This window comes from Mytilus californianus, unplaced genomic scaffold, assembly GCF_021869535.1.
Source record: "Mytilus californianus isolate M0D057914Y unplaced genomic scaffold, xbMytCali1.0.p SCAF_6, whole genome shotgun sequence".
In the NCBI taxonomy this organism is placed as follows: Eukaryota; Metazoa; Mollusca; class Bivalvia; order Mytilida; family Mytilidae; genus Mytilus; species Mytilus californianus.
Window position 1 is genome coordinate 107,275,515 of NW_026262712.1, and position 26,331 is coordinate 107,301,845.

The 26,331-nt window shown below is 32.6% G+C and overlaps 1 protein-coding gene and 1 long non-coding RNA gene across 2 annotated transcripts in view; both read right to left on the bottom strand.

Moving 5' to 3' along the window:
* The window catches only part of LOC127704306 (rho GTPase-activating protein 39-like), a 106,319-nt gene extending 92,713 nt beyond the window's left edge, over positions 1-13,606 (bottom strand). The window contains exons 1-2 of the mRNA XM_052208316.1: positions 12,423-13,606; positions 2,613-2,714 (exon numbers count right to left, since the gene is read on the bottom strand). Of these exons, the coding sequence (XP_052064276.1) occupies positions 2,613-2,714; positions 12,423-12,493 (173 nt within the window). The 5' untranslated portion in view covers positions 12,494-13,606. The remainder of the gene's footprint in view (positions 1-2,612; positions 2,715-12,422) is intronic.
* LOC127704311 (uncharacterized) overlaps positions 1-26,331 on the bottom strand; it is a 121,949-nt gene that overhangs the window by 92,713 nt on the left and 2,905 nt on the right. The gene's annotated exons all lie outside the window — the stretch shown is intronic.

Genomic DNA, 26,331 nt, shown 5'->3' on the forward strand with positions numbered 1-26,331 from the left:
ATAAAAGTAAAATAGAAAATGACATCATAATCATAGCTAAAAATAAACAAAAATTTTTTTTATTGGCAAATTTTAAATGGAGTTTATTATACTAAAACAATAAATTTGCAACCATAAACATGATAAAACCCCATTTAAACACATCATAAAAGTATTAAATAATTCAACTACATCATAAGGCTATAAAAATAGAAAATGACTTCATAGTCAAGGCTAAAGGTAAACAAAAAACCTTTATCAGCAAAATTTTATATTGGCAAATTTCCAATGAAGTTTATTACACTAAAATTGTTGGCAAATTTCCAATGCATTTATTAACAATAAAGTTATTGGCAAATTTCCAATTTACATAATTTAAAAGCAGTGTAGATGAGATATTTAAATGAGTTTGAATTACCAACCTTACACTGCTTTTAAATAATGTTCTTTACTCAATTATTTGTCTATTAAAATGGAAACCCTTGTTTTTTAACCTTTTTTCCCCTTATTCCTTAAACATTAGAGCCATAACCACCACCACCCCCCCCCCCCCCCCCCCCCCAAAGCCAATTATTACTTTCCAATGTAACCTAAATTTCCAATATACATAATTTTAAATTTCAGTTCCTCATGATATATAACCGTATCATTATTATTTTCTTTCATATATAAATCTGAAACAACCATCTTTAAATGGAAAATTTTAAAGAAAAAAAAAGGAAAAAAAAAAATCCTACCCCCCACACATTTTTTCAACCCCCTTTTGATTCATCATCCCCCACCTCAATCACAACCTTCAATTTGTGGTATGGTACATTGCAATACAATTTCACAGAGATCCATACACTTGAACACAAGTTTTTGTTGCAAACTAAAAAAATCCTTATTTTCGACCAATATTTGGCCCCTTATTCATAAATGTTTGAGCAATTAACCCCAAAACTCAATTCCTACTTTCTCTTCGTGATAAAAAATAACTAACTTAAAATGTAAATTTTAAACAAAAAAAAAGGAAAAAAAAAATTACCCCTTTTTTGACCCCCGCCCCCCTTATGATTCATCACCCCCACCCCCCTTTCCCCCCAAACCAAGCTCAATAACAGCCTTGCCTTTGTGGTATGGTACCTTGTAATACAATTTTAGAGAGATCCATACACTTGAACACAAGTTATTGTCTAGAAACTAAAAAATGCTTATTTTAAACCCCTTTTTAGGCCCCTTTTTACTAAACGTTTTGGGCAATTACAACAACACTCAATTCCAACTTTCCCTTTGTGAAATGGAACCTTGTAGTAAAATTTCAGAAAGATCCATACACTTACACACAAGTTATTGTCATGAAACTAGAAAAATGCTTGTTTTTTGCCCCCTTTTGGCCCCTTATTCCTAAAATTTTGAGGCAATTAACCCCAAAATCAATCCCAGCATTGATCCTTTGTGATATGGAATCTTGTGGTACAATGTCAAAGAGATCCATATGCTAACACACAAGTTATGTCTGGAAGTTACAAAAATGCTTATTTTCGGCCCCTTTTTGGCCCCTAATTCCTTAACTGTTGGTACCATAACCCCTAAAATCAATCCCCACCTTCCTATTGTGGTATTGAACCTTATGGTAAAATTTCATAGAGATCCATTCACTTAAACTAAAGTTAGAGTGCGAAAACCATTGTGTATTCGGACGACGACGCCGGACGACGACGACGACGACGACGACGACGCCAACGTCATACCAATATACGACCTCAAAATTTTTTTGCGGTCGTATAATGAGAGTTTTAATTATTGCAATGTCCTTCTGCTGTATTTTTGCATTAATAAAAGCAATCCCTTTAGAGTAGTTTTATTGATTTTCATGAACTCTCATCTACATTAGATGTTTCATGTTTAATAATAATAAGCTTATCTTTGTTCATTGAAATACTTCAAATGTACAGAATCATACAAAACATGATCTTCCAATTGCAAATATCTTTATGTCACAATGTTGTATGATGTGATTCCACCAAATGCCCTAGGTTAACCGTGGAAGTTACAATCATTCAGAAAATCTAAATTGGAATCTTGTGTATAATGCCATATGAAATGTGAAAAAGAAGACACATCCCTAAAACTCTACCAAACATTGAGCGTCTTAAAACTCTTTAATGTTGAACATTCAAATCGTGGCTTAGGCCTGACTGGGTAACAATTCAATTCTTCAACGTTTTCACAAGTCATTTAGTCTGAGCTGTTCAATGTGTTATCACCTATTGACTTTCACCAAAAGAGGCACTGAATATTGATCCAACTATCCAAAGTTCTTTTAATCAATGCTTGTTACACAACTTATTTTATTGTAATTTGAAGATTTTTAAACTGTCAAATCTTAACAAGTCTGCCTGATATCTATGATATATTTATTGAATGTTCAAGATTTTTGGCAATTGTGAGATGATTTTGAAACCTTATCATGATCACCTACTGACATTAAAACTTCTTCTAAAATGCTCAATAACTAGTATAGGCAGTCTATCTTTAGAATCCCTATATTCCTGTTGCTTCCATTTCAGTTTAATTCTTTAAGGCAGAATCCTATTCTGACATAGTCTCCTTTTGTATTTTTTGGTATCCTTTAAAAAAATAGTACTTACATTTTTACTCCAGGAGGGGGGTCCCATACACATTCTCCAGTGGTGAGGTTAGCATACATATGTTCCTTTGTACGGGGTTCGATGATCTCCACCCACTCCCATCTGAAATAATAAGGTAGTTTATGTTTATTCAATCATTCTTTTCAAATGTCTAATTTCAAGCATAGTTTAAGAATCAAAATTCCTTGATACTTGCCTACCATTATTTACTCCATTTCATGATCAGCCTGTTGAATAAAATTGAGAATGGAAATGGGGAATGTGTCAAAGAAACAACAACCCGACCATAGAGCAGACAATAGCCGAAGGCCACCAATGGGTCTTCAATGCAGCGAGAAACTCCCGCACCCGGAATGCCTATTTGATTGAGTTGTATTTTCTATGGGATACTTGCATTTGGTTCAGTACAGCTGTGGTCAGGTGGTTGGAACTGTACATAACAGTTTGGTTCAGTACAGCTGTGGTCAGGTGGTTGGAACTGTACATAACAGTTTGGTTCAGTACAGCTGTGGTCAGGTGGTTGGAACTGTACATAACAGTTTGGTTCAGTACAGCTGTGGTCAGGTGGTTGGAACTGTACATAACAGTTTGGTTCAGTACAGCTGTGGTCAGGTGGAACTGTACATAACAGTTTGGTTAAGTACAGCTGTGGTCAGGTGGTTGGAACTGTACATAACAGTTTGGTTCAGTACAGCTGTGGTCAGGTGGTTGGAACTGTACATAACAGTTTGGTTCAGTACAGCTGTGGTCAGGTGGTTGGAACTGTACATAACAGAACTATTTTAAAAGACACTGTAACAGAACAATTTGTCTTCTTTCATGCACAGATGAAGTATTATCAAAAGCTAGTGAGGAATTCCTATCTAACCATGTCAACCCTGCTAAGAGTCGTTTTGAACTTGCAATGAGAGGTGAGCTTTAATTCCATGTTGAAGGCTTCATTGCGACTTTGAGATAAAAAACAATAATAAAAGCACAGAACCTTTGATTTTGGATTAATCAAGTGTACTGTAGATACTTATTTTGCAACCAGAATTATTCAACCAAGTCCCTTGTTGTCAATTTTAATGCCAGATGTTTGCAAATTTCAATAGTTAACTCTGAGACTCAAAGCATCTAGAATTCCACCAAGCTTATCAAATGTTCTTGACTTAAAAAGCATATTCAATAAAGTGCATCTTTTTTTATGAACCTTTTAAAAAAGAGGGACGAAAGATACCAGAGGGACAGTCAAACTCATAGATCGAAAAACAAACTGACAACGCCATGGCCAAAAATAAAAAGACAAACAGACAAATAATAGTACAGATGACACAACATAGAAAACTAAAGACTAAGCAACACGAACCCCACCAAAAACTGGGGGTGATCTCAGGTGCTCCGGAAGGGTAAGCAGATTAAACCTGTTAATCTACATATCCCTATGGATATGCTTGGTCCTTTAATTTATACCCTGAACTGTTATTAAGTCTACTGTATGTAAACTGTTTCTTAATGTTCTTCCTGTCTAGCCCAATACGACCCTTTTCACCACAGTGAACATTACCGAACATTGATTCACACAATAACATGAATAACAAATCTAAAGTCCTGTCTAAAAAGCTTTTAACAAAATCCTGAAATTGACCATAAATTTGTAATTCAGCATTACTTATTCCCCTTTTTAGGATGTGAAACTGGTACACCAGCTTCCTGCAACAGTAAAACCTGACTACCATGATATAGCCAAGAGTGCTTAAAGGGGCCGTTAACAATAACACTGAATCAATCAATCAATCTTTTATCTTTTATATTATGCTGTCTCATCAAATTTTACCCTACTTCTTTAATCTATAATTCTTCCAAGTAACTACTTTAATATTTTTACTTCAAATATTCATCAAACTAAACTTGCTTATTAACATGGACATATTTCATGTTGAAGTATTCAACAATTTTATTTTTCTGATTTCTCTTCATTGCAGGGAACCAGTACTATTTATAGAGAATGAGAATAGCTCATTTATCACCTTATAATTTATGAGTAAAAAACAAATAAAAATCAAAGAGTCATTATGAAACATGGTAATGGACGGCATTTCAGCTAAAGATCATTGGTGGGTTGTCATGTTAAACAAATTCTTCTTCTCATACCTCAAAAAAGAAAGCAACCTATATTAAGCATTAATCCTTTCAAATTATTGATAGCATATATAGGGTCCACAATTTTATTGAGAATTCCTTCTATGGAATTTAGAGTGTGCTCTAATATTGAAAAAATGCACTTTTCTCAGAGAGGGCCCGTTGTCATAGACTGGAGATATATGGTTGGTTTCTAAGTTCTACTATTTGTGCTTTGTTTATTGCTTGATAAAGTGTTGGATGCTTCATTACAATATATTTCATATAAATTCATCTTACTGGAAAAAATCAACAATATTTTTACTTGTGAAAGGGGTTATAACAACAATACGTGATTACTGCAGTAATTTAATGATTGACATGTTTTGGTGCCGTCATCGGGATAAAAAACAATACAGAAATACTCAAGTACTAAATAATATATGCAATATTTTTATTAGTAGAATATTTTTGATGTGGTTGAACTCAGAAGTGGGACAGACTACCACATGAAATGAATGATACATTTGGTGGTTTGGACTTTGAACTGTACCAGAAATGACTGTTTGTAACTTGTTGAGAAAAACACTTCATGGTTTATGTACATGTGAACCCACAATGCAATAAATTGCACCATTTCACACAGTTCTCTAGTCACTATAGTCAATGTGCATCACAACACAAAGTAACAGATCAAAAGGTTACCACTATATAAATATAGATAGTGTAATGTTGCAGTAATGCTTCAACTTAAGTTTGTGAGCAACTCTTTAGAATCGTGCAGAAGATTCACTGAAACACTTATATTCATTACAAGATGATAGCTTGTTCCATAAGTATTGTATATTCATCATATTAAGATGATAGCTTGTTCAATAAGTATTGTATAAGATGTTTCATCATGCTTCAAAGTATTTACATCCTAAGCTGATTAGGAAATACCTCTTCATTAAAAGACAGATCATCACTAAAAGTTAAGTGGTCAATCATACTGTTGGTAACTCAATAGTTAATTGTTATTTCTGTGTGGTCAAAATGATGAAAAATGCTTTAAAATTCATTCTTATAATGATGGAAGTTGTTTGTATATAGACTATACATGTACTTGCAAAATTATGTGCTTGTTTTGAATTGGTAAAACTATACACTTGTTTTGTATTGGTAAAACTATACACTTGTTTTGTATTGGTAAAACTATACACTTGTTTTGTATTGGTAAAACTATACACATGTTTTGTATTGGTAAAACTATACACATGTTTTGTATTGGTAAAACTATACACTTGTTTTGTATTGGTAAAACTATACACTTGTTTTGAATTGGTAAAACTATACACTTGTTTTGTATTGGTAAAACTATACACTTGTTTTGTATTGGTAAAACTATACACATGTTTTGTATTGGTAAAACTATACACATGTTTTGACATTTTAATTGGTATAAATGATCCATCTTTAATGTCTAAGACTTTAACAAAAATACATGTACATGACCAAAGAATAAGCATAGTATTATATAATTTGATAATCCCTTCCATTTAATACCTGTTATATAATATTTTAATAATCCCAAATTTTACTACTAATCAATTCGTTACTTGATATTACATAGGCCCCGCAATTTCAGAAAGAAAAAATTATTTTAGATTAGAAGCTTTCAATTTCAATCGTCCTAAATATGCATTTAGTTAATGTTACTGGATGGTAAACAGCCATCCATCATCATTTCATTTTCAATCCTCTTGTCCTTCAGTGTTTTACATACTGCACAAGGTATGTCAACTGTTATTTTTAAGATGACAATTTTTTTGGTGTTGTCTCATTTATATTCACATGTCTTTTAAACATCTTCATTTATTCATCTTTTTTTTTACTAAACTACAAAGTACAATAAGTTTCAGTTTGTAAGAGAATAAATATTTACAAGTTAAGACAAAGCTAATATTAAATGAATCCCTGTATATATGCTGACAAGCTTCTGCATGTATGTAACAAAAAAGGCCTCAGAAGTCTAGATAAGAAACTGTAAATTCAGAAATAATTGTGAGGTTTTCAATAATGTGAATAATGCGACTGGGTGATACTGATTATCGCAATAAAAAGAACTTACATTCTAATATGCAACACTAATATAGATCTGTATGCAGATTTTTTTGAAATCACAATATTTAATCTAACAATTTTGTCACCCAGCTTTGACTTTGTGATATGGAACCTTGCAGTACAATTTCATAAAGATCCATACACTTACACACAAGTTATTGTCCTGAAACTAGAAAAATGCTTGTTTTTTTGCCCTTTTATGGCCCCTAATTACTAAAAATTTGAGGGAATTACCCCCAAAATCAATCCCAGCCTTCCCTTTGTGGTATGGTACCTTGCAGTACAATTTCAGAGAGATCCATACACTTGAACACAAGTTATTGTCTGGAAACTAGAAAAATGCTTATTTTTGGCCCTTTTTTGGCCCCTTATTCCTATACTTTTTGGGCGATTACCCCCAAACTCAATTCCAGCTTTCCCTTTGTGATATGTAACCTTGTAGTACAATTTCATAAAGATCCATACACTTACACACAAGTTATTGTCATGAAACTAGAAAAATGCTTGTTTTTTGCCCCTTTTTGGCCCCTAATTCCTAAAATTTGGAGGCAATTACCACCCAAAATCAATCCCAGCATTCCCTTTGTGATATGGAACCTTGTGATACAATGTCAGAGAGATCCATAGACTTACACACAAGTTATTGTCATGAAATTAGAAAAATGCTTATTTTTGGCCCCTTTTTGGCCCCTAATTCCTTAACTGTTGGTACCATAACCCCCAAAATCAATCCCCACCTTCCTTTTGTGGTATTGAACCTTATGGTAAAATTTCATTGAGATACATTCACTTAAACTAAAGTTAGAGTGCGAAAACTAATGTGTCTTCGGACGACGACGACGACGACGCCATCGTCATACCAATATGTGACCACAAAAATTTTTTTGCGGTCGTATAAAAACAAATGCACACAATAATTTCTGAATTTACAGTATGTGAATCATATTACTGTAATTTCAGTTTTTCCCTGTGTCATTTCATTTTTTAGTGTTTCCTTTTCTACTCAACTCAACTCAATAGAGAGAAGTCACTTCCTTTTATCATTCTATAGAGATGTCAATCATGAAATATAAACTTGTTCAGTCTGCCAGTATACCCACACCATATTTCATTCAACCTTAAAAGACATATATCTGTGTAAATATATCAAAGCAAGAAGCCAACATAACAGAAGAGCCTGACTTACTGACTGCTTATAAAATTCCCATTACAGTATCATACTACAAATCAATGCAATGGTCCTCCAGTGGGACTTAGATTCTCCATGTTAAAGACACAATCAAGCCTAACCTCTATCCTCTACAACAAAGCCTGACTTACAGACTGCTTATAAAATTCCCATTACAGTATCATGCTACAAGTCAATCGTCCTTCAGTGGGACTTAGATACTCTATGTTAAGGACACAATCAAGCCTAACCTCTACCCTCTACAACAAAGCCTGACTTACTGACAGCTTATAAAATTCCAATTACAGTATCATGCTACCAGTCAATACAATCGTCCTCCAGTGGGACTTAGATTCTCCGTGTTAAGGACACTATCAAGCCTAACCTCTACCCTCTACAACAAAGCCTGACTTACAGACTGCTTATAAAATTCCCATTACAGTATCACGCTACAAGTCAATCGTCCTTCAGTGGGACTTAGATTCTCCATGTTAAGAACACAATCAAGCCTAACCTCTACCCTCTACAACAAAGCCTGACTTACTGACTGTTTATAAAATTCCCATTACAGTATCAATCTACAAGTCAATCGTCCTCCAGTGGGACTTAGATTCTCCATGTTAAGGACGAAATCAAGCAAAACATCTACAACAAAACCTGACTTACTGACTGCCAATAAAACTCCCATTACAGTATCATGCTACTGTAATGGTCCTCCAGCATGTCCAGTGGGACTTAGATTCTCCATGTTAAGGACACAATCAAGCCTAACCTCTATCCTCTACAACAAAGTCTGACTTACTGACTGCTTATAAAATTCCAATTACAGTATCATGCTACCAGTCAATACAATCGTCCTCCAGTGGGACTTAGATTCTCCGTGTTAAGGACACTATCAAGCCTAACCTCTACCCTCTACAACAAAGCCTGACTTACAGACTGCTTATAAAATTCCCATTACAGTATCACGCTACAAGTCAATCGTCCTTCAGTGGGACTTAGATTCTCCATGTTAAGAACACAATCAAGCCTAACCTCTACCCTCTACAACAAAGCCTGACTTACTGACTGTTTATAAAATTCCCATTACAGTATCAATCTACAAGTCAATCGTCCTCCAGTGGGACTTAGATTCTCCATGTTAAGGACGAAATCAAGCAAAACATCTACAACAAAACCTGACTTACTGACTGCCAATAAAACTCCCATTACAGTATCATGCTACTGTAATGGTCCTCCAGCATGTCCAGTGGGACTTAGATTCTCCATGTTAAGGACACAATCAAGCCTAACCTCTATCCTCTACAACAAAGTCTGACTTACTGACTGCTTATAAAATTCCAATTACAGTATCATGCTACATTGGTACAAGCCAATATAATCGTCTTCCAGTGGGACTCAGATTCACAATCAAGCCTAACCTCTACCCTCTACAACAATATAATCCACTGAGAGTCTATTGACATTAACTTTAGTGTTAGAAACTGCAAGTCAATCTAGATTGGAGGACATTATTAATTTTTCATCAATCAAGTTTTATCTGCGTTAATAGATTAATTATTTTTCAAATTACAAATCCAATAATTCTGTAATCATTTTGCACTTGCTCTAGTCAAATAGTAATATCATGTACACCCTAGCAACTTTTGTATTGACAGTTTAATTGAGTAAACACTAATATTAGATTCCACTCTTTAAAGTCTTTAAGATCATTATTGTTGCTGTTCTAACTCCTCCTCTGTAACTTGGAAATCAAACTTCCACATAATCTTCTTCTATTTGTTCACCTTTTATTTCAATTTTTGGACAAAAATTACTTCTGGATTTTCCAATAGCTTCAAACTTGGGGAAGGTTGATCACTTTATTCTATATGTGCCTGCCAAAAGTCATGTCACATTACTGAAAATCACTTTAATAAAATGCTTCGCTGAACACAGCCTGGTACAACCGCAGAGGTCGATCCCTGAACAGTTGGGGCAAGTTTGGACACAATATTCAAGCTTGATACTGTCTGAATTTGGATTGTGATCAAATTTTTGACATAATATAGGTTTCTGACACAAAATAAATGTGGTCAAAGATCTTAAAAATTTGAAATGGGACATTTAATTTACCTAGAATGGTCTGATATCCAAAATCTAACTACATGGTTAGATTCAGCATATAAAAAAACACCAATAATTTAATTTTAGTTGAAATCAAACAAAGTTTAATTTTGATCCCTTCAAACCTTAATATGAACTAATGTGAAAACAGGGCCCAAAATAAAAATCTAAATGCACAATAAGACTCAGCAAATCATACAGCCGCAATAATTCAGTTTTTGATGAAATCAAACAAAGTTTAATTTTGGACCCTTTTGACCTCAATGTAGACCAATTTAAAAATGGGGCCCAATATCAAAAAAAATTATACAAGGTTAGAACCCCCAAAAATTAAAGACTTAATTAATCCCATCCAAATTGGTTAAAACATTTGTATTTGTTTTCAATTGAAGATTTCTTGCTATTGCGCAATACTGTGCAATTGAAGATTTCTTGCTATTGTGCAATACTGTGCAACTGAAGATTTCTTGCTATTGCACTATACTGTGATATTGCACAATACTGTGATATTGCACAATACTGTGCTATTGCGCAATACTGTGCAATTGAAGATTTCTTGCTATTGCCCAATACTGCGCAATTGAAGATTTCTTGCTTTTGCCTAAACCTGAGCTATTGTACAATACTGTGCTATTGTACAATACTGTGCTATTGCGCAATACTGTGCAATTAAAGATTTGAAAAATTTGAAATTTCAAACATTTTTGAAGAAAAAAAATGAACCCCCCCAAAAAAATGGAACCCCCCCAACTTTTTGAACACCCCACCCCCCCTTTTGGAGTTATTAACCCCAAACACAATCCCAGCCTTCCCTTTAGGGTATGGAAGCTTGTAGTACAATTTTAGAGAGATCCATATACTTAAACACAAGTTATTGTCTGGAAACTAGAAAATGCTTGTTTTTGGCCCCTTTTTTGCCCCTAATTCCTGAATGTTTGGGGATATTACCCCCAAACTCAATCCAAGCCTTTCCTTTGTGATATGGAACCTTGTGGTACAATTTCAGAGAGATCCATACACTTACACAAAAATTATTGTCAGGAAACTACAAAAATGCTTGTTTTTGGCTCCTTTTTGGCCCCTCATTCCTAAACTGTTGGTACCTCCTGGAAAAAAATCATAGAGATCCATTCACATGAACTAAAGTTATTTTCCGAAAAATCAAATGTGTCTTCGGACAACAACGACGCAGACGACGACATCATAGCATTATACGACGCAAAAAAATTTTTGCGGTCGTATAAAAAGGGCAAGGTTTGAATAGCAAAGGGTCACACATTTGAGTGTCATGATGTCACAGTACACAGATTTGAGTCAGCACAAGTGGATATAGATTTGACTCTTACATATATACTTTGTTCAACTTTAATTTAATTGCAACCAAGGCTCAATTTATCACTCGCTATAACAGTCCATGCCACCTTCTCACCCATGTATTTGTTGCAACCAACCAAAAAGCAATCTTTACTAAAGAGCAACTGCCCAGAGGAACAGATAACTCAAGATAGCTTCCTTTTATATTCTTAAGACTTAAGAAAACCATCAAGACCTCCCAAAATATTCTTAACTGAAATAGATCACACAAAATGGTTTTACATGATAATCTCAACAACCCTTAAAAAAATAAACTTTACTGAATGTGAGCCAGTATATCTCAGTTAGTTAGACAATCCACATTGTGACAATTCATTCAAGGTTGCAAAGGTCCATTGCAAATAATTCCTTCTCTCACTTACCAAACTACCATAAAAACATCATACACAATGTGACTGACAATTGCCATTTAACAGATTCCCCGTATGGCACAAGTCTATTGTAAATATGTATTCCTTTTGCCCAAAGATTCAAGAGACCACATATATAATTGGTTGAAGTGACATCCTTCTTTACTAAAGATAATTCTTTCCTATATTGTACAAAGATTCAAGAAATCTCATTTAACATAGATACATGTACTCCTTCCCCCCAATCTATTAATGATTCAAATAACATTATATATACTTAACTGAATGTGAGCAAACACCTTGTTTTACTATTAACCCCCTTTCCCTTCTCTTTATTCCTTTATTTTTCTTAAGATTCAAGACATCTTATACATACTTGCTTGAAGGTGAGGGACACCTAATTTAACTAACCCCCCCCCCCCTTTCTATCAGATTTAAGACTGCAAATGAAAAATGGTTGACGGTAAGTGACACTAGTGACATCTAACTACCCTCCCCCTCTTCTGCCAGTTTCAAGAAATCTTATACACACTAGGTAGAAAGTAAATGACATCTACCATTTAACTACCCTCCCCCTTTTCTACCACATTCAAGAAATCTTATACATACTTGTTTGAAGGTGAGTGACACCTCAGTCTGACAAGAGATACATAATGGTTCCACTCATAGTAACGGTCCATTGTAAATCCTTGACTAATTTTCACAGTACATAGAAGAATGGAATTGTAATTAACATGCTAATTCAGAACTGGTCATAAACAATATCTAAATGTTCATTTCACTGTCAATTTGATGGTCTGTAGCCATGTTTTACACCAGTTAATATTGTCTTTGTAAACTGCACACAGCCACAAACTTTTTTTTTCAATCAAAGCATTGCATCACTGTTACGTGCAATGAATTCCAAATCTCAATAATCCTTATTTTATAATTAGCAATCAAAATATAATCCTGTGAAAATCTACTTTTAAAACGAAACCCGCTATATCAACAATTAAGAATATCCATAGAGTGCCTGGTTGATTAGAGTATTTACTCATCCAAATCAAATGGAAGCAAAGAAGGAGAGTAAATATGTGTTGTTTTTCATTATTTCCATCACATATGTTCTACAGATAACCACCTTCTATTGGACAACTACAACCACCTGTATAGTACCAGTGACGTAAAGTTATAAGATTTCTGTGATGCCTTGGCAGTTTGTATATCTATAGGAAGTCAGCTTTCAATCACTTTAGATATGTTTTATATGTAAAAGGCCTCCATTTCTGGCAGAATCGTACAAATAATGTTACACTAAATAATTAATTGAATTTTTTCAACTGAAACATAGAATTCCAAAATATTTTCTACAATTTCTGTAGTCAATCATACAGTACACTGAAAGTTTACATTCAAATATTGGCAGGATTATTACGTATACTTATCTATGAAAAATAAATCCATTTTTAATGAGAAAGACCATCTGTCTGTGTAAAACAATTTGTTGATGAACAATAATAAATCTTCCACAATTTCAGATTTTAAATTCAGAAAAAAACATCTGACCACCTTTTCAGTTCATCTCAATCTTCACCATTTCTTACTATGTCAATTATTCAAATCAATCTCTAATAAAAAATGTCTGCTCACTGAATACCAATACATGCTTTTGATAAATCCTACATATAACTAATCATTAGCAGATCCATTAATCTGTCTAAACTCAACAAAACTTCATCAGTTTATCAATAATCCTTTCTCAACTGACTTGGAACATAAGGTCTACCTAAAGACAAACAAGTTTACTATTTACTCATTCAAACAGGTTAGCTTCATAAAGAACGTAAATGTTCTAATAAACATTTAATAAACATTGAGTGGCTGAAGACAAACTAATAAATCTTCCTTATAGGTGATGATAAGTCTGAGATTTTATCAGAAGCATTATCAAGCTAGATCAAAGATTCTTAATTATGTCTATCAAATCACAACCTGTAGTGGCTTTATTTAGATCCATGAAACTACCATTTTATAGTGAAATATAATATCTTAATTAACCTTATACTTAATATTACTACAAAATAAAATGCATAAAAACAGGGAAATTGTCTGCATGTATGTCCCTGTATTCATAAAAAGAGGTGAAACGGAAATTGAAAATCTACAAATTTTAAATTAAATGATTTGATTTGTTGCTTGATTACCTTCATTTAGTAAATCCTTAAAAATATTTCCTGGAAATTGTTGGTTAAAAGTGACATTAAAAGGCATACAATTAAAAAATCTTGCCTTTATCACTGTTCTAAGATATTATCAAATTGAAAATTATAATATAATAATATTTAATAATATATATTGTGTTAAAAATATTATATTCATAAAAAGAAGGGCCTCAATGCAAATCTCTATATATTTACTAAAAAACATGATTTTTCAGCCATAATGGGATCCCCCTCCCTGCCATAGGCCACTCTAGCCTTTCCCTGAATCTAGCCTGATACTAAGATCTAAAGTATACCAATGATATGTTGTGCAAGAATTCAAATGTTTGTTGTAGTCTTTTCCTTCATTTTGTTTGTACACATCAATCTTTATTTATCAATTTTGTTAAAAGAATGAAACATTAGAGGGAAAACTTTTGAACCTGTTTTGAATTATTATATCAACTATATATGAATATAAACTGTTAACACAGAGATATGTTTGGCCTTTTTGTTATTTTGATAGTAAAATGCAAATGTTGAAAATAAAATAGCAATACTTTGACATGTTAGTTATGCAAAATATTCAAAGTCAATGAACCCTGACTGAAAATGAGATGTGCCAATGCTAATATAACTGCATACCAAATATCATTGACCTACCACTAGAGGGTCCCATAAACTGACCTAATCACAAACTAATACATGTAAACTAAGCAAAAGTTTCAAAGTCAATAGACCATGACTAAGGGGGCGGGGCCAAATAATCTCCATGGAAATGATATGTGCCAATGGTAATACAACTGCATAGCAAACTTTATTGACCTACCACTAGTGGTTCCCCATAAACTGACCTAATCATAAACAAATACATTGTTGACGCAGCCGCCGCCATGGCAAACAGCAAACCTATGTCTTGCTTTTTAACTCTGTCAAGGCGAGACAAAAAGGAGACGTGGTATATTATAAGTTATATGGTTTTGCTACTGACCCCCTATGGATTCGTAGGGGGTCAATAGTGAACTGTATAACAAATTTATCGCACATAGGACTTTTCCTGTCAAGTTTTGTTTAAAAATCAACAATGCAATACAAAAAATAACATTAAATCTATGACGTCACCATTAACAGTAGACGTGACGTCATGAACCCCCTATAAAATCTACTGACCCCATACAGATCCATAGGGGGCACCACGTAACAGCGTTAAACCAATCATAATGTCACTGATTTACCAGAGGTGCGATAAATATATACATCAATTAGACAGGCTATCCAACAATAAAAATAGAAAAAATGCATATACAGGGCAACTGTCATAGTCTTCAAAAAAAGACAATCTCCTCTCCTAATGGAGAAGGGATGTCTATTGTAAATCCTAAATGTCCCTCTTTCAATTCTTACAACAACTAATCTAGGTGCATTCTCTAGGACATCTATGGTTTTTTAACAAGCTTCCTGTCTTGTTGATGTTCTCATATGATATAACCTTCCCCAGGAAACAAAGACTTAATCAGCAGGAGACATATCTTCTTTATGTGCTAAACAAACTTTTCATAACATTTATTGTTTTTCTGACATAGTGAAAATTCAAAACCTATATTTTTATCTTATTTAAGCTATGAGATAATAAACATGTCAGTTTTGATAACATCAAAATTGTTGTTATTAAAAAAAAAGGTTTGTACCAATTTTATGAAAAGTCATAAATATTTACAAACAACCAAAAAAACACACTGGGCACTTGACAGGTATACAATAAGTTTGTCTTCTCCTTACATGCTGCATAGCAAAAGCTGCATTATTACATGTTTCTACTTATCAAAATCAAAAGGTGGTTAACTTAAAAGTTAAAGCAGCTGTCATAATTCATAAATAAACTTCATCGAATATGGTTTGAAAATCAATAGGGAATTTCTTTCCCTTATGTATTAACATAAATCAAAATTTGGTGCCATCGTTGTTGAATGTCCGGGAGTTATCATTGAGAGCCCCTTTTCTATACTTGTTTTGACTTCTTTCTAGTTTAAGTAACAAATACTATGATCTTGGTGTTTTGACCTCAGGGAATAGTGATCTTCTTGTTATATGTGACCATACATGTAAGTATGCCAGTTTGGTTCCAACCAAAAGGAAAGGTTGTGGAGTTATTATCTAGAAACCCCTTTTCTGTACTAATCTCAGTTTGTTTTTTGGCAACAACAAAATTAAATGACCTTGACAGAAGACACAGTGGTCTCAAAATGAATAAGGATCTTCCAATCATTATATGTGACCTTCTACAAAGGAATGGTTTTAATCCTATGTTATGATCATAAGTAATAATCTAGAAACTCATTTCCTACACTAATTTTGGTCCATTTTAAGATTATCAGTATACCCCCTCACTGCACAAACTATGGCCTACTTGTAGTAACTATGACCTTGACCTTAAACAAAATGACCTCAAAATCAATAGGGAATCTCCTCTCATTATATGTGACCATAGACTTGCTACAACTCCCTTTCTTTTATTTCTTTCTTACTAATTTATATGTTTACTGAAAACTGCCAGTATACTGATTGCCCTTGGAGAAAGAATCCTCTGCAGATGTCACTATAATGGTGATCTCTTAGTTATAGCAGTAAAATTTCTAAAGGGGCAAAATTGAAAAAAAATAATAAGGAAGGGACATGTAGCAAGTCTAATGTGACCATTAATATCATATGTTATTATCACTCAACTTATTCCAGTCAATTTTTAATAACAATGACCTTTGTTTTCAACTTAAAGACCAAAAAATCAATAGGAAACTTCATTTCATAATAAAATACCAAACATGTATGTCTAATTTATCATCCCTCAACTAAGATGACTTACAAACTGATGGATGGACTGAAAAGTCAAAAGTTCAGGTGGGTCGACCAAAATTTTTGATTTTTTTAGTATACTTATGTGTTGGGTTTTGAAATGAAATGCCATGTCATACAAATGTATAAAACGAAAATCTAGGTCAGCTCCTACTTCTTCACACCTGCTCAACATGACCAACAATATCAATATATTCATACCAAATTAAATTACTATTGGTAGATCATTTTGAGGAACTGGTTACCACTGTTTTCAAGTGTATATTCAAACAATCCTAATACTTTACTTCATCAGGGCAATTTTTTTTCTTATTTTCAAATTTATTCCTTTCCAGTACAAACACTTCTTGTAATTTACAAGGGATCTGATATTGATATTTAACTGAATTTTTTGTTGTAATATGCAGTTATTAGATGTAACAATACTCAGTTATTAACCCTCCCAAGATAATTATCTGGTATTCGTAACTCTTGATATGAGATGTAGAAATTCTATGTTTTATGTTCTAGAATATCAAACAAAAGTTACAAACAATCTTAAACATCTCTTTACATACTAGCTATTAGGTTAAAAAATACACAAAGAGAAAGAAAAAAACTTGTCCTAATTTCTTTGTTCTTTTTATCTTGATAATTGAGTTATGTCCATGTAGATGTAAAGTAACATCAACCCTCATATGCATTTAGATGTTGATGTGTGGTAATCACAAAGACTGCAATGATTTCGATGAAGCATGACAGAATTAATATTCATTTTATTCTAACAGAAATTGACAATTACAGAATATTAGGTCCAAAACATGTGATCCAAAGATTTTATGTCTGCATTTTTTTTTTTTTTTGCTAAGGTTTTGTGATACAGTAGAACTCAATTTTCAACTTGAAGTAATGTATTAATGACAGCCTTAAGCTTAATCCACACTGACTAGACTAACTTAAATTGTCTGCCAAGTATTTATACATGTATGAATAATATTACCGATATATGCTATAAACAGCACTTGAAAATGATGGATAAAATTGTTTGACAAGTTTTACTGAAATCAGATTTCTACTCTTATGTATAAGATACACATTGAGGGTGTTAGCCCGAATAGGTGTATCTAATTTACACGAAGATATTGTTGTCAATGCAGAATGATAGTCTTCTATAATTTAAGAGGGGGTCTTTCAGCGATTTGACCATATGTTATTGAAAAGCATGATAAATGCAGGGTATCAAACATCTTGGTGTAAATAAAAATGTCCATAAAAATACAGCTTTGCTCAGAAATTGAATGAAATATCTGGTAATATTTAGGAAATCTTTCGAATTTCCTACAAGTCTAGGCTTTGGTTGTAAACTGTACAATAAGGTCAAATGATATCTCCTACAAGTCTAGGCTCCCGTGTAACATATAGTCTGAACCAGTTCAGGTTGGTTGTTAACTGTACAATAAGGTCAAATGATATCTCCTACAAGTCGAGGCTTCCGTGTAACATATAGTCTGAACCAGTTGAGGTTAGTTGTAAACTGTACAATAAGGTCAAATGATATCTCCTACAAGTCTAGGCTCATGTGTAACATATAGTCTGAACCAGTTCAGGTTAGTTGTAAACTGTACAATAAGGTCAAATGATATCTCCTACAAGTCTAGGCTCCCGTGTAACATATAGTCTGAACCAGTTGAGGTTAGTTGTAAACTGTACAATAAGGTCAAATGATATCTCCTACAAGTCTAGGCTCATGTGTAACATATAGTCTGAACCAGTTCAGGTTAGTTGTAAACTGTACAATAAGGTCAAATGATATCTCCTACAAGTCTAGGCTCCCGTGTAACATATAGTCTGAACCAGTTCAGGTTAGTTGTAAACTGTACAATAAGGTCAAATGATATCTCCTACAAGTCTAGGCTCATGTGTAACATATAGGTAGTCTGAACCAGTTCAGGTTCAATGATTGTAAACTGTACAATAAGGTCAAATGATATATCCTACAAGTCTAGGCTCATGTGTAACATATAGTCTGAACCAGTTCAGGTTCAATGGTTGTAAACTGTACAATAAGGTCAAATGATATCTCCTACAAGTCTAGGCTCATGTGTAACATATAGTCTGAACCAGTTCAGGTTGGTTGTTAACTGTACAATAAGGTCAAAAGATGTCTGGAATCAGTCTGCACCAAAATCTTTTTAAATTATTGAAGTCCGAGGACCAATATTCCTCCATTTTTTCTATGTGTCTAAGCAAATAATTTCTAGTCGGAATAAAATTTTACCAGTCTGGGACTTCGAACTAGTGGCTTAGGGTACATACTGTGGAATCACTAATATTGATACTAAAATTCCTTTCATTTTATGATTGTCTTTCAAGCCATCTGACTGACAAACTAACAAAAATAACATGTATTTTAAAACAATCATCTTTAATTAGAATGTCATCTTCAAACAGTACAGTGTAAAAATTACAAATTGCAAAACTGACAAATCAGAATCAGGAATGGCCACAATCAGCCATTATATAAATAACACATAGCTGAGAGGGTGATAGAGCAGATTGTTACCCCGAGAAAACATTGTCAGCCGAGGCAAAGCCAAGGTTGACAATGTCTTTTCGAGGGGTAACAATCTGCTCTATCACCCTCTCAGATATGTGTTATTTACATGTTATTTATTATATTGAATGTTCTGTTATTACTGTCTATTAAATTTCAAATTCAAAGTAATGAATTATGACGTCTTGAACATGACATCCATCCGTGTTTAATAAAGCGCATAAATGATCAAGCGTCTTCGTGAAGGGGGATAGAGTATTTACCATGGGATAGAGTAAATTATTTCCGTCATATTAACCAATCAAAATCTGGCATTTTGACATGAAGTATAATAAATATATTTGTGAACTTGCAAAAAAAAAAGAAAATTTCATTAATATTCAATATAAATTTTCTGGTACATTTTGTTTAGATTGGCTAGGTAGCTTCAGAGAAAAAGAAGAAAATGTGATTTCTGTGGGATGAATATATATACGGCATTATTAAGTTCTGCCATCATGTATTCCAACCAATATGTAAAAAAAATAACTATTTTTCACAAAGGGTCTCCCATTCATCATGAACATTGAAGTTCAATGATAAGGTGAAAGTATGCATAAAACTTGTTCATACTTTTATTCTGGAAATTATCATCATTCTGAATAAATAGTTAACAAACACTCATTTAAGTTTCAATCTGACATGCTCTTGTACTAAAAGATTTTGACCACTGATATTTTATTTATTGGGTATTTGACATGTACATTTCTAGATAGTAAGATAATTATAGTGTAGACAGAAGATCTTAAACTTTATCAATGACCAGAGGCCTGGACTGATTTGTCATCATTATCCCACAATCAAGTTTTTTTTTTCTCAATTTTTCAACTGACTAACCTGTAGCAGACTGACCATATAGACCCCTCAAGTTGGAACTCTTTTCTATCAATTTTTTTGTTTCAGTAAGCTTTAGCTGTAAATAGTGGGTAAAGAAAATGCTACTGAATATGTGTAAATATACAAGGTACATTTACATGTATAGAATCTTAAAATATATTTACTTAAACCAATTGACATGTACAAATTACTGTCAGTCAACCAAAGTACCCATCATGTAAGATAGTGATATATCTGGAAGTCACAAGACCTACTGCCCTGTCAATGTTTCGCCAGTTTCACTAGGACTAAAATACTATATTCATTAAAAAAATATACAATATCTTAGGGTTTAACAAATGTCCATCTTTTCTGTTTTCAATACAACTGTGAACTACAGATTTAGCCAGAGACAACAATACATTTTATTAAAATTCAGACTTATTAAAATTCTGCACATAAGTTATAAATAAAATGTCAAAACAGCACTCTTAAGTCTATGTAAATATTGATGACTATGCTAAACATAGTGTCACACTTACTCATAATGGTTATGTTTATAAACTGCTAAATGAAGTTGTAACATATCTTAACTTCCGGTACTATATACAGGTTTCAGCAAATCCTTTTTTTAACCTCCCAACAATAATCTGAAAATCTTATCACAGCCTTTCCTCAGTCGATTTTCCACATTTCAATAACTTCATTATACACCTGTCCTAAAATAGAATCCATTCATCCTTTATATATGACCACCAAACTACAAATGTATAGGTAAAATAAACTCTATTTAATTGACAAAAGTAGGATAATCAGGATTTAAAAAGATTGATTTCAGTTTGACAGTTTTAACTCATAAACATACTAAACGAGCTACCTTATTTGTTATTCAAATATTCATAAATCTATTGGCAAAGTATTACACAAACGGTGTATTGTCATTACTTTAAACATCAAATTATTTGTACAAAGTAAATGAAAGTTAAATATCTTTGGGATTTTAAAATTGCTACACTGTTGATTGTTAACGCTATTGTTGTAAGAAGATTGCGTGTTTAAAATAATTACAAATAGAGAAAATCAACACCACAAAATAAGAACTGACACAGTTAATCAGGCATAATTGAAATAAGTGAGCCAATCACTTCCTACTTTTCATACAGGAAAAAACGATAACTCTTCTTAGTCTTGACATTGCTTACACAACAAAGATACATAAATATGTATCAATGACATTGCTTACACAACAAAGATACATAATATGTATCAATGACATTGCTTACACAACAAAGATACATTAATATGTATCAATGACATTGCTTACACAACAAAGATACATAAATATGTATCAATGACATTGCTTACACAACAAAGATACATAAATATGTATCAATGTCGACCTTACATTCATTGTATGCACGATATTTTTACTATACTTGTAGGTTACTGGTCCAACAACTGTCAAGATGAAGATCCACAATCAAAGCAGTTTCTATACCCATTATTACCTAACATTCCATTGCATGTTCTTCGTCCCCATATATCCTTTTTTGCACTGATAAGCAAACATGTTTGCCTCTTCTGAATACAATTTTAATTTAAGCACAAGGAAAGACCAGTCTTAACTTTGCTTGTTTGTAATCTTTTAATATCACTTTCTTTTGTCTTTTGTCTTTTTGCATGCCAAAAAAAGTCATATTCAAAGGTTTATACCGGAAACTGGTGATCCTTAACAACTAGTTATTCCCCTTGTATCATTCTTTTATAGATCTATACATACAAATACAGTCTTTAGATATACTCGTCATCTCAAAATGGACTGGACTAACAAAAATGATTTAATAAATATAACACAAATTCTGAGATAAAATGACATAATAGAAATTTTGAGATAAAATAGCTTTAGAGAACAAGAGTCAATTGTATACATTTTTACATCACCATACAAGTTTAAAAAAAATGGAGGTTGTCTACTTTGTGCAAAAATTGGTCATTTTTTTGGGGTCAGTGTATTTTTCAATTCACATATGACAAGTCCAAAGATACTACATTTGATGAAATATTTCTGTAAAGAAACCTGGTACAAATGTATCAGAGGTTTTTTTATACAATTCTTTTAGATAGCTTATCTGAGAGAGACCATTGGACATTTAAATCGATTTTACATTGCATTATATGATAGACAATAGACAGTCAATTCTAGTCAATTAAGTGCAGACAAAGTTTATCAAAGGTTTTTGACAGACCTGTTATTTATAACATTTTAATGTCTGGTCTGCAATGCCCTATGCATATATTGCAAGTAATAAATTTGGTCTACCACAAACCTGTTTTTGCTATATCATTTACACACATAGATTATCTAACAATTTAAATCAATATAATTCTTTTGAAAATTGAAATCTGTATATATATTTTTTTTACCACAAATCTGCATATATATATATGGTTAATCAGATTGTTAACATACAGGTCTTCCATCATATATGATATTTACCTTAGTATTATTTTTCAGACAGACATGAGCTAAAATCAAAAGAGATTCTAATGACTTCATGTTTAACAAATGTTTACAACAGACATTTATAAATCCAAAAGGAAGTTAATGAGCTAATAAAGAAATTTAGGCTATATTTTTGTACATTTCATCCCACTCAACACCATTTTGTTTTCTTATTTCCGAACATTTATGATAAACACAAAGAATAATGTTAATAATTTGTAAATTCTTGCTATAATGATCATATACTTCCTCTGATAATGAAATACCAATAAACTATACCAAGCAATTTATATTTCTCCTGTGAAATCAATAACTATCAATTAGAAAATGTTAGAAATAAACGTCAAACAGACCAAGAAAGGCATGGACATCCATTTTATGCCATAAAACAACGGTATAAATGATTAGCTTTAAAATGCATTCATAAAAAGATTCATGCACAAGCAAACTATCTAATGCTATTATTCTTTTCAAATGAGTTTTACGTAATAGCTTCTCTCCCACAAACAAATCTGTATTAAAACAGTCAAATCTTTTTTAACTGGGGAAGTGTTAATAATTGAGATACAATTTATGTTAGATTTTAAACTAATAAATCTGTTATCTGTATACCATGTTTGTCAAATTCCTATATTTCTGTTCATCTCTAAAACAACAATATCAAATAACAGAATGTTGTAGGTGTGAAGACACCTGGATGTTCACTTTCTTATATAATATTTTCCCAATCTTAAAGTCACATGACATAACTTAACAAATATGACTAACAAAGATGAGTGGTAAACGTCAATTAAAAGTACTTTTGTAAATATATAATAATATTTGTTTCTCAAAACATACACGTCTCTCAAAAAACCATCAACCCTTAAATCCAGACACGTTTGCTTTGTCCAAATCAAATTACAAAAAAAAAGAGTTAAAAGATTAGACGCAATAACAGACTTCTTATTCAAAATGAAAGCAACCGAGATCAGAAGTGGTTGCAAAAGTTATATAACCATGGCCTGGTATAAAGATAAAATTGTTTGACCATGACAACTCAACAGAAAAAGACTTGTGCCACCTCAAATAATTATTTTGGAATTGAAAACTCAATTATATAGATATTTTAAGATAATCACTAAATTCAATTTAACTTAGTGCTAATAAAAGAGAGGTGATACACTGATAGATAACCAAGGGAGAACTCAGGTGCTCTAGATGGGTAAGCAGATCCTGCTCTACATGTGTCAACCATATAGTTTACTGGGTTTTTTTCATGACTCTTTTCCTGAGTAAACTATCAAGGTAATATTCAAGGTAATCACTTTTGATGTAACACTTCTGTTGACAGTTAAGTTTAAAGTTTACACTGTAATTCTGTTTACTACTTTTATGAAAATCTATTTTAAATTCTGCAAACATCATTTCTGTTACTGTTATTCACATACATTTGCAAATAACATAAAAAATTTAATCTATGTTTTAACGCTTATTTGAAATTCATATGCCACTTCTGCTTTTAGTATTTGAAAGCCATTGCAGCACATTTCTTAACACAAAAAGTCAATCACTTAAAAAAGGAGATACATGTGGTATGATTGCCAATGAGACAACTATCCACCAGAGTCAATATGAATGCAGGTAGGTAAGGTTAGTTTTGAAATTAAAAGTATAAATAAGTCGACAACAAAATATACATGAATATTTGACATATATGTCTGCCTATATGTAGTGACAACTGTAAATTATACCTTGTCCATCGGATTTCTTATGATTAAGAAATACCAGGCGTTAGAATATTTATAAAGTGCCTAGAAAATCAACCTAACAATGTTAGAGTAGATCTGATTCTTTACTTCCTCCCGACCTGAGCTGGAACCTGTACTTTTCACTTCATACATCTACAACGTTAACACTGCCTAGCATTGCGCAGACGCCTTATCCCATCCTCTAACTATAGCTGATATATGACATATATATATATATATATATATATATGCATGCACATGTATAAAAATTGCGGTTTTTATCCAACGCAATCATAGGTTTGAACGTTGTTTTCAATTTAGACTTGTATATATATATATATATATATATATATAAATGAGCAGCCAAGTGATAAAATAAAGAAAATCGAAGTGCTCATATATAAGCTTTTAATGTTACCATTTTTTTCACAAGAACATCCAAAAGTCTAAGGAACTACAGGAAAAGAAGAAGATTTGAAGTCCAGAACCAAATTCTGAAGGAGCCATACAACTGCCTGTGGGTACAAGGACAGCTTACAACTGCCTGTGGGTACAAGGACAGATGGTGATCCATCTTCCCCAAAATAACAATAAGAATAATTGTTTTAAATTAAAAAAAAAATTGAAAAAAATTGTTAATCTTTTTGTTAAGAAAATGCATTTTGTAAAGCTAAGAAAACAGGAAGAAATGTTACGATATTCTTTCCTGTTTTTTTGTTATCTTACAAATAATAATGAGACTTATTGAACAAAAATGTATAATGTTTTATTTTGGTTGCAGATACATGTAGTTAGAAACAGGTGCAGAGCGGTAAATAAATTTAAAATGCCTACAAATAATGGACAATACTCCAACCATCAGCATTACAGATCAGTATCAATTTTAGCCACCTGTCTTAAGTGAATTGCCCATTAAACATTGTATGTATGTCTGTACAATTTATTTTAAATTCATGAAATGTATTGCATCAAAATACATCATACCATGTTCTGTATTTCTTTAAATCAAACTGTCTCTGTTCTGTTAAACCATGTTAAAACATTTCCAGACTGTGAGACACAATGAATACATAAACATTTTACATACTGCATGGTTCAAGTTATTTCCATTTATTAATATTGAGAAACATTTTTCATAATCTGCACATACAAATGTGATGGACTATTGGGAAAAAAAAGCAGTAAAGTAGGACATGATTTAAATTAAAGACCACCCTCTTTTTAATGCCAATATTTCCACAACTATATATAATTGCATTACATGTGTGTTTCACGAGAATCCGTTAGTTTGATTGGCTAACAACAATCGCACGTCATTCAAAAATAATCTTCATATCAAAATGAAATGTTACATTCATGATGACACGTGCTTCCATTAAACTAGAGGCTCTCAAGAGCCTGTGTCGCTCACCTGTATTTACTGATGCTTTGGAAATCATGTAAAATAAGGATAAAATCATAATTAATAGTATTAGATATTATAATGATATCTAAGATAATAACAAAAAAATGCAAAATTTTTGTAAAATTACTAACTCAGGGGCAGCAACCCAACAACGGGTTGTCGTATTCGTCTGAAAATTTCAGGGCAGATAAATCTAAATCTGATGAACATTTTTGCCACCTGTCAGGTTTGCTCTTAATGCTTTAGTTTCAGAGATATAAACCAATAAAATGCTCCGCAGGGCGCAGCTTGATACGACCGCAGAGGTCGAACCCTGAACAGTTGGGGGAAGTATGGACACAACATTCAAGCTTGATACAGCTTTGGATTTGGATTGTGATTAAATATTTGACACAGCATAGGTTTCTAACACAGATTGAATGTGGTCTAAGAACTTAAAAATTTTAAATTGGACATTCA